At 41.3% G+C, this 10,175-nt stretch overlaps 2 protein-coding genes across 3 annotated transcripts in view; one reads left to right on the top strand and one right to left on the bottom strand.

The window, feature by feature from the left end:
• The window catches only part of LOC109899409 (protein kinase C and casein kinase substrate in neurons protein 1-like), a 52,349-nt gene extending 46,814 nt beyond the window's left edge, over window positions 1-5,535 (bottom strand). The window contains exons 1-2 of one of the 2 annotated variants that reach the window (XM_020494628.2): window positions 5,413-5,535; window positions 2,028-2,115 (exon numbers count right to left, since the gene is read on the bottom strand). The gene's annotated coding sequence lies outside the window, so the exon portion shown is untranslated. The remainder of the gene's footprint in view (window positions 1-2,027; window positions 2,116-5,412) is intronic. The other variant, XM_020494657.2, reaches the window with a different exon arrangement.
• Window positions 5,536-6,726: 1,191 nt separating this feature from the next.
• On the top strand, window positions 6,727-9,972 carry LOC109899399 (40S ribosomal protein S10). Its single transcript, XM_020494616.2, has 6 exons — window positions 6,727-6,839; window positions 7,549-7,698; window positions 8,079-8,253; window positions 8,716-8,802; window positions 9,356-9,411; window positions 9,886-9,972. Exons 2-6 carry the CDS (start codon window positions 7,549-7,551, stop codon window positions 9,931-9,933), a joined length of 516 nt encoding a protein of 171 aa, XP_020350205.1. The 5' UTR covers window positions 6,727-6,839; the 3' UTR covers window positions 9,934-9,972.
• The last annotated feature ends 203 nt before the right edge of the window (window positions 9,973-10,175 follow it).

The following is a 10,175-nucleotide window of genomic DNA, read 5'->3' on the forward strand; positions in this document are numbered from 1 at the left end:
ATGGATATTTTTTGTTCTAAACAGTCCTAACAGTCTTAATTGACCACAAGAACACTTAATTTATTTATATAAAATGAGGCATAGGCTACTGACAACATTTGACTGCACTAATAACATTGTTCTCCAAAATAGCTAACATCTAAATGCCAAGCGTTTAGCTATATACACCTTGGTGAAACCAATTATACAGCCTCTGCAAGGTTAGGCTACACATCCAATCAATAGCCTAGAGCGACCACAGAGGATTCCCGTCCTCCTAAAAGTCTCCATTCCAGTTAGCTTTTGATCAATAATGCTTCCCTGGCCCAGTAGTTTATAACCGGGGCAGGACATTCACTCAAGCCCAGGGCTCAGCCACCGGAGAGCCACAATAACACTCAGGAACGCTAAAGAGAGCTCTGCAGAGAGGCACCAATAATTTCTGAACTTACAATGCCAAGTAGGCGAAATGAGACACTCAAATACACACTGCAGCTGCTCACTGCTGTGATTAGCTACACAACAGAGAGGTTCTCTGATGGTGTTTTCATGAATGAGCTCTCGTGTCCTCGTAGTGAGAGGAAAAACTATTCAAGGATGCAGGTAAGCAAAGACCATCTACAATATCCGAGATGCTAGAGTCAAAGCATAATTAAGACACAGATTAGAATACATTAACACTGAGAATGGACCTTGTGAAATTGTCAAACCCTCACAGTGAAACTAGAGCAAGGATCATCAACTAGATTCAGTCACGGCTGATTTTTGTCTGAGCGGATGATCGGCAGCTGAAACATATTAATAATAATTTGTACATTACAAATTGACCACAACTGAGCCGAAAAAGCATTAAAAATTGTGTCATACCTTGATTACATTTAGACGATTACACATGTCCGTGTTTGTATTCATGGGAATAATTGAGAACAGATTTCCTAAATTAAACTCATTTTTAGCTGATTTCCTGGTGATTTTAGTTTTTTTTATTCATAAAAAATAATAAAAATGTTATATTAAAAACTTTGGGGGCCAAAAAATATCACTGGTGGGCCAGGTTTTGGACCGCGGGCCACCTGTTGCCAACCCCTGGACTATAGGGTATGTCTGCCAGCTAGACGTGATAACATGGGGTCAGAGGATTAAATGGTGCCTTGGAACAATCAAACAAATTCTGCACCCAACGCTTTGACAACATAAAGCCATTTCCTCCCTCCACCGGCCCTTGCTGCCCTCTCCCATAGCTCTACAGCTCTCCATTGAGTGGACACTGTAAATCTGGACTATAGATGGACAGTTAAAACCTGCAGTCAACACCCACATGGGTTTGCATTACGTTTGAATCCCAAAAGGCACCCTATATCCATAGGGCTCATGTTAAAAGTAGTGCACTATATAGGGAATAGCGTTCCATTTGGGACACAGCCTAGGTCACAGACAGTACTGTTGGATGGATAGACAGAGCCAAGTCCTTCTCCTAGCAAGCTATTCTGTATGGGAGCAGTGGTTACATGTATGAGATGCATGTGTGTTCACTGTCGGAAAGGTGATGACTCATGACTGAGACTCATAATGGAAGAATTGATTGCCTTAATCCATCAAGCAAAATTAAGAACAAAACAGAGGATTTCCAAATTTGTTTCCAACCAACCAAGCCATTTAAACTGAAGTTGGGACACATACAGTATTCATTTCTGCCAAGTCATACGCTGTAGAGGAATTCACCATCTGCTCGTCTCTCATAGGCTCTACAGGCAAACTGCTCAATTACCGCCCAGCATTGTGGTTGGGCTGGGTGCCTGGGCCTGCCTGGTCTGGGCCTGTGGAGAGCCACCCTGCCACCATCGCCACCTCTCAACCAGATACTAATGATATGATACGCTCCTCCCCTTCCTTTGCCCCTATCCAATTGTGTTAGATCAGTGAATGACATTTTAAAGGTACAAAGTCTGCATCTATATATAGGGAGCACACTCAACCAGTAGAAAACAGGGAGTTTCTGCTTGTATGTTGAAATGTAAGCCTAATCAGAAATCAGTGAAAACCCTTACCTTCTCAACTGGGCCAATCAGGTTTCTATATATCCCCATGCAGGTTTGGATTGTGTTCCTTAAAATCCCCACCCCTAAAGAAGCACACCTAAGGAGACAAGAGAGAGACAGTTATTACATCAGGAGTAGGATTATGGATGTCATAATAAAACAAAATGACAGACTGCTGCTACTACTACCTTACTATACCAAATAACGCATCTTCAGGCTACACGAGCTGGGAATGGGTAAAACCAGTGATTTGGCTAAATGAAATGCAGTGTCATTTAGTGTAGGATTAAGATTGTGGAGAGCAGATGTGACAAGGAGGCTTGTATGTACAAATGACTGAGGCAAACAGTGAATGGATGTATCCATGGGGAATAGCCTACAGTCCTACAGTGGCAGATTCACATTCATTTGGAGAAGAAAAACAACTTATGATCTGGGCTAATTAATTACATTAGAAATGGTGCCACATCTATCATTCCTCCTTCAGCGGAGTCAGCTGAATTGGGGTGTATAAATCAGACGTGTGTCCTGGGCCCCATTCATATTCATCACATTAATTAATCCAATTACACACTAACACAGACAGGGGCACACACACACACACACGCACAGACACATGCGTGACACGAACACATAGACGCATGCACACGCACAGACACACATGCAAACACACATGCATGTAGGCAAATACACACACACATACACACAGTACTCTGTATGACCCTCTGCTCTTCTAGTTTCATCGTGCCCTTCACTTCAGAGTAAAACCCTTATGTGGACCCATTGCAGCAGGCATCATAACAGACTTTGATAAAACCATAGATAAATGTGTTGGTTTATTCATCTCAAACAGCAGATGGCTTTCATGCAGCTCATTTATGCTCAGAACACAAACACAGAGCATGGCGAGAGAAAGAGGGGTGGCAGGGTAGCCTAGTGGTTAGAGCCTTGGACTAGTAACCGGAAGGTTGAAAGTTCGAATCCCTGAGCTGACAAGGTACAAATCCCTGAGCTGACAAGGTACAAATCTGTCGTTCTGCCACTGAACAGGCAGTTTACCCACTGTTCCTAGGCCGTCATTGAAAATAAGAATTTGTTCTTAACTGACTTGCCTAGTTAAATAAAGGTTAAAATAAAAATGTGAATGAGTTTTTCTGCTGGCCAAACAACTACTCTCAGTGCTGAAGACACATTTCTTGATCTGGAGGTAAACGTTGGCATGGAGTATCGCCAAGGCCAACCTATGTGGAGATCCAAATAAATGTTCCAGGTGTGGGTTCGGCTGAAACAAAATGGACCTGCACATTGCTAGGCCTATACTCCCTAGTGCTTTTCTTTAATGAACGATTTCGGCTTGAAATGGGGCTTCGCCAGGACAGACAACGTGCTCTGAGGTTCAGTTAGGCCAGTGTCATTCAGCATGGTGATAGTGTTGGTGAGCTGAGAGTTCAGGACCCTGGACAGTGCCCTGTTGAACAGCTCTCTCTCTCTCTCTCTCTCTGCAGATGGAGGTCAGACAACTTCATTGAGAAACTCCACAGGGCAAGTCCCCCAAATTAAATGTGTCCATGACCACAAACACTCAGCTGTCTGAGAGGCTGCATCAAACATATACAATATATTTAATGTTATTATGCGGTAGTAGCTACCCTTTAGCTTTTGTAACCAGATACCATGTCTCACTGTACTGGTTACAGCATCCTCTCAGCTGACCCTCCATCACAGAACCTGAGCAGACCTGACTCACATTAGGACATTCTGCGTTCACACATGCAGCCCAATTCTGATATTTTGCACAATTATTGGTAAAATAGCTGATCTGATTGGTCAAAAGACCATTTGGTGGAAAAAGTTCAGAACTGGGCTGCCTGTGTAAATACAGTCTAGAACCATCAGGAGTCAGGACCTGAAGAGAGGTCTTTATCTGAACCACTGCTAGGGCCCATTAGCTTAGTTGGTTCAACCAATTCTGCTCCTATTGGTGATTATCCCATATCTCTCAAGCTTACTCAAGGAAAGACATGCTCCTCTAATCTAATAGATTATGTTTAAAAGCCTGGGTGGTGGATGGCATTGATATGAATATTGTACTAGATGTATAGATCATTTATCTGAGAGGTTGTTTAGGGTATGTTGGGGGAAAATGCCCGCTTAAGGAACAATTCTATTTTCTGAGAACAAAAAAGTTTGGTAAAAATATTAAATATCTGCATACTGGCTATCCTTAGGCAAACACATTTTGAAGAGAAATAAGTATGCAGAATTAATAGTTTTTTTGTTATTTAATAAAAATCGAAAATTTAGAAAGGGGGTGTTTTTCCCCACCATCGGGACAAAATTATCCCTGAAGTTGAGTGTGTTAAAATCTATATACGTTTCATTTTTTCCCTTTTTTTTGTAATTGACTCTTAAAAGCTAAAGTCTAGGTATCTGTAATTAAATAAATCAAATAGCAAAGCCCAATGATGTAAGGTCCCTATTCATTTTCACGCTTCCTATCGAAATCATCCTAAAGTATCTCAAAATTGATTTCAATGAAGTTCAATGAAGTTACTTATAGATGATTTGTTCACTGAAGTTAGTTATAGATACTGTAGATGATTTGTTCACTGAAGTTAGTTATAGATACTGTAGATGATTTGGACATGATTTGAAAATGCTAATATGGGTACTATTGACTTGTATTGGATTGTCCTGGGGGCATTTTGCCCCAAACATACTAACTTTAAATATTATTATTTTATAAAAACTGATGGCAATCACTCTAGCCAAATGTATTATTTTTCTTTAGGCTCCCTTACTGGTATATATATAAAAAAGTTATAGATCTAACTAAATTTGATTAAATATAGGTCTTAAATCTTTTTCTAAATGACAAAATATTCGAGCAATGTACCTGAACATTGTTTTGTTGGAGTGACTTAAACAGTTGAGATGAGACTGCTTGCATTTTTAGTTGCGCAAGAGAAGTGGTAGCCAGGGAAAGTGTCGATTGTTTTTGTTGTGCACGAAATAAAGTGGTTTCTGTGAGAATTACAGACAGGGGATGTTCAACCCCAAACCATCCTATTATCCTCATTCAAAATGAATGAAAACAAATTAATCATATACATAGTTATTATGCGAAGCATGCTATAGGTGCGGTATAATGGCGTTATTTGACAGTCAAAAGGCTATAACAGCTATATGTTGTACAATTTTGGTTACTAAAGAATAAAACAAAACAAAAACTGCAGGTTGGAAAAGTATCGCTGCCGCGGGTAGCAGCAGTATGAAATGGGTTGCGTAGCCTACCAGTCAAACGATACTGTTCTTAGCCTATTCTTCTTGCTCTTTCTAATTTCTACTCAACCAAACTACAAATTGCGAATGCGCATATAAATGCATGACATACCAGAGAACGTAATGCGATGTGTCCGACTCCCCTGTTGGCCTAAATATACAAATGTTTCCGTTATAATAGCTAGAATGGTCGATAGACCCTGCTCAGTCAACTGACAGCAAAGGCTTGCCTTGTGTGTTGCACTTAAAGTGCGGGGGGCACAGAGGCGACAGATGGGGGATGGTCCCAGGGCCGGCTCTAGCCTTTTGGGGCCCTAAGCAAGATTTGGTTTGCGCCCCCCTCCTCTGAATTCTACACATTTTTCCATGACTTATGCCATGTTAATTATATCTGAGTGAGATTGACTAACTAAATCAATGGGGGCCAGGGTTGGTTTTCGGACATGATTACTACAAGTTTAGAAAGCTGGCTAGCCTAATTTACCAATCTGAAAAATTGTTGACATAGCTAATTGACATAGCTAATTGAGTGACCGTCATTGACTGACATAACAGAAAAATAGCTGATACACAATGAAGTTTCGAACGTATACCTTCTTGACACCCCAACTTTTTTATAAATACCCTAGCGGACTGGGGCCCTAAGCGACTGCTTATGCCTGGAGCCGGCTCTGGATGTTCTCCCCCCTATCTGAGATATCTACTGCAGCCCTCATCCTCCACGTACAACACCCGTTCTGCCAGTCACATTCTGTTAAAGGTCCCCAAAGCACACACATCCCTTGGTCTCTCCTCTTTTCAGTTCGCTGCAGCTAGCAACTGGAACGAGCTGCAACAACAAACACTCAAACTGGACAGTTTTATCTCAATCTCTTCATTCAAAGACTCAACTATGGACACTCTTACTGACAGTTGTGACTGCGTGATGTATTGTTGTCTCTACCTTCATGCCCTTTGTGCTGTTGTCTGTGCCCAATAATGTTTTTACTCTGTTTTGTGCTGCTACCATGTTGAACTGCTGCCATGTTGTGTTGCTACCATGCTGTGTTGTCATGTGTTGCTGCCTTGCTATGTTGTTGTCGTATGTCTTTCTTTATGTAGTGTTGTGGTGTCTTTTGCCTTTGTGAGGCCCTTTGCCTTTGGGTAAGCCGTCATTGTAAATAATAATTTGTTCTTAACTTGCCTAGTTAAATAAAGGTTAAATGAAGAAAAAAATGAAAAAACCTTGCGAGGATGATTGGAACAGGTTCAGATTGAAGTGGTGTAAACTCAGACAGTGTGCTGCAGAGATATGTTCATTAATTAGACTATGTTATTAACAAAGGTGCATGGCTATTTTACCCATATGGTAATAATAGTAAATAGCAAAAATTAGAATGATAATAATTTAACCATACTGGTAATTCAATTTATTTTACTACAGTTTTCCCGCCAGCTCAGTAGATGGCGTTAAAGCTGCTAGGTCCAACGCCTGCGCATAAACGCTCTTGAACACGTTCTGTCTTTCTTTCCGGCTCCGGTCCCCTAGCAAGTTGTAAGGTAAGTAAATTCCGGAAAAAAATATCGTAATAAATCTCCAACATCTTACATTGTAGGAAGCTGTTACGCTCAGTTTACATAGATGTGTATCTCGTTGTTATAAACATCCACACATTTCCCCAAAAATAATTGTATTACTCGAGAGGTAGGCTACCCGGGCATGACTGCATTTTGGTCAACGCTAGATAGCTTTTTTTTTTTTTTTTTAACTAGGCAAGTCAGTTATGAAAAAATCCTTATCTACAATGACTGCTTATCGGGTTAACTGCCTCGTTCAGGACGACAGATGTTTACATTTTCGGCTCGGGGATTCGATCCACCAACCTTTCGGTTACTCGCCCACCGCTCGACCATTTGGCTAACTTTTCTGACGCCCCCAAGCTAGCTACCACATTGCCGGATGCAACAGATACACGTTTAAGTGTGGCGTTATCATTAGACTCTGTATAAGCCTTGTTTAAAAAATATATATATATATAAATTAAAGGTCTCTGTTACCCACCGCATCTGGGAAATGAGCCCATACCATAGTTGCCCGACGAAGCTGGTTAGCTACCGACTGGGGGAGATGACATAGGGCTCCCAATCTTGGTCAAACCGTGACCACCTTGTAGGCGACTGTAAGCCAGCCAGTAATTGTGGGTCGATGGACATCCCTGTTATATTGCTTGCACGCGAACGCTTGTCTCATTGTCGTTTGTGTGAACAGATGCTGATGCCCAAGAAGAACCGTATTGCGATCTATGAGCTCCTCTTCAAAGAGGGCGTCATGGTGGCAAAGAAAGATGTGCATCTGCCTAAGCACCCCGAGCTTGCTGACAAGAACGTGCCCAATCTTCATGTGATGAAAGCAATGCTGGTGAGAGAAACTATTGCTTCTACTTTGAGTTATCATTGTTTTATCCCTTTGAGACGGGTGCAGTTCTTGTGTCAAGTAGCATGACGTCCACAGGTATAAACTGTGTGTCTGGTTGCACTATTAGGCAACATTCCAAGTGTGTTTGGTAACCAGTTAAGGACTGCGTTATATCTGAAGTCAGATTTGTTGATGTGAATGTGAATTTTGTGAGTGGGCTACAAGGGTGATAGTGAAGAGATTATGCATATCTGATGTGGATTTGCAGACTTGTACTCAGTTGGTCTACATAAAGATGTTTCCTAGCATGCCTTGTCTGAGATTTTTGTGACTTTATTGTATCTCTGGCTAGAAAATGCATGTTTTGCATGTTTGTCTTTCAGTCCTTGAAGTCACTTGGGTATGTTAAGGAGCAATTTGCCTGGCGCCATTTTTACTGGTACCTCACCAATGAAGGTATCCAGTACCTGAGAGACTTCCTGCACCTTCCACCTGAGATTGTTCCTGCCACTCTGCGCCGCCAGATGCGTCCTGAGACCGCAAGGCCCAGGCCCAAGGGTACGTCCACTTGTATGCCTACCATTTTCACACTGCTGAGCTGTGTACTACATATCCATTGTAGTTGCTGAAACTGTGCTGAAAAGAAAGTTTCCAGGCCAGCACAATAATGTGAATCTGGTGTTACTGTTCCTAGTAAGGCCCCTACTTCAATAAACTGGGCTGGAGCATTCCAATCCTGGGGTTTGCAGTGTGCTGGCTTTAGTACCAGCTCAGTACTAACAACTGATTCAACTAATCGTGGTATTTTTAAATTTGGGCCGATTTAGTTAAATCATGTGGGTTAGAGCTGGGCTTGAACAGGTCTGCATACACTGGTCCTCAAGGACCGGACAGTGAGGACTATTGAATTTAGTGCTTTAAAGCCCTAGGTGCTGATTGGACCTCGGCGTGATGATCCTTCCTGTGTTTTTGAGCGTCTTCAACCTTCCACTCAGCTGAGCGTTGTCGTTTCTTTTCCAGGTATGGAGGGAGAGCGGGGAGAGAGGCCCGCCCGCTTCAACCGTGATGGGGGTGACCGAGACAATTACAGGAGATCTGCTGCACCACGTATGTATAGTTTTACAGGATCCTGCTCATCCAAAAGTTAGCTTTCAGCCAACTGGTCATCTCATCTGCTGACTAGTGTGCTTTGTAGTTTAAAATATACTGATGGTAACCCTGCCTTGGTTTCCAGTAGTTGATCACATTTGTGATCAGTAATGACTTGTCTCAGCCTTTGTGTAACTAGTGTGAAGGTTGAAAATGTTTGGCTTACAACCTATCAGAAATGACATGGTCATTTACTGATCATGAAAAGCATGCATTTGCTTGCTGTGTAACTCTGATGATAGAGCTAACTGTGCACAATTGTTTTGCATGGAATAATCAGAAATGTTTAGTCCTGACTATCTTCAATAGGTGATATTCAAATCAAAAAGTGAACATTTATTTAACAATCCCTTAAACTGCATGTAGTTGTCAATAGTTTTAGTGGATATGAGGTCTCCTTGGCCCCCAGCAGCCAAATCGAACTTGTAACGTTTTATTGAAAATGACCCATAACTTAAAACATTATTGGAGAAAGAATGTTTGGCCTACAAGCTGTTCTTTTTCTTTACAGCTGGTGGAGACAAGAAAGCAGAGGCAGGTGCTGGTTCAGCTACAGAGTTCCAATTCGTAAGTACTGTATTGCCTTATGGTATTGTAGTCCGAAGCAAGGGTGTATTCATTACGCTGATTCTGTTCCAAAATGTTTCCTAAATGGAAGCAAACAAAACGGAATCTACCTGATTTTGTCTAATAGAAACTCTGACAAGTCTATATATCAAATGATCAAATAACGATTTTAAGTTTATTGGATAGCCGACCGTTGAAAGGTTTTATACATCTGTAACTAGAATAGGAAATGTTCTTATTTTGTTGGCATTTAAATTGACTCAACTATGACATTACCATGAGCAATTGTAATTGATCAGCTGGTTTGAAAAACTGCATACCGTGTGTAGCCAGAAGCACTGGTCTAACACATTGTGTAAAGTTATTTGGGTAGACAAATTCGGGACATTAATTGGAAACATAACAGTATGAGTTGTTTTCCTTACCAACTGTTGTCCTGTGATGTGGAAGCTTACCCTTCTCTCTTGCTTTCAGAGGGGTGGATTTGGACGTGGCAGAGGACAGCAGCCTCCTCAGGAGTAAATTTCTATCCATTTCTTTACAATAAACACACAAAACGCAGCTCTGTCCTTTTCTTTGTCTGTGCTTTAGATACTGTCATTCTGGATTCATGTAGTATTTTTCCACAATTTACATTTAATTTGTGTGGAATGAGGACCCTTAATTCACACACTACAGTAATTATACTAGCTAAGGTTATTCAAGGTGCAGTCTTTCAGTCAGGTGTTAATCAACAAGCATTAAAAGCAGAATAAACAGCTAGA

Source organism: Oncorhynchus kisutch, linkage group LG1, assembly GCF_002021735.2.
Source record: "Oncorhynchus kisutch isolate 150728-3 linkage group LG1, Okis_V2, whole genome shotgun sequence".
NCBI lineage: Eukaryota > Metazoa > Chordata > Actinopteri > Salmoniformes > Salmonidae > Oncorhynchus > Oncorhynchus kisutch.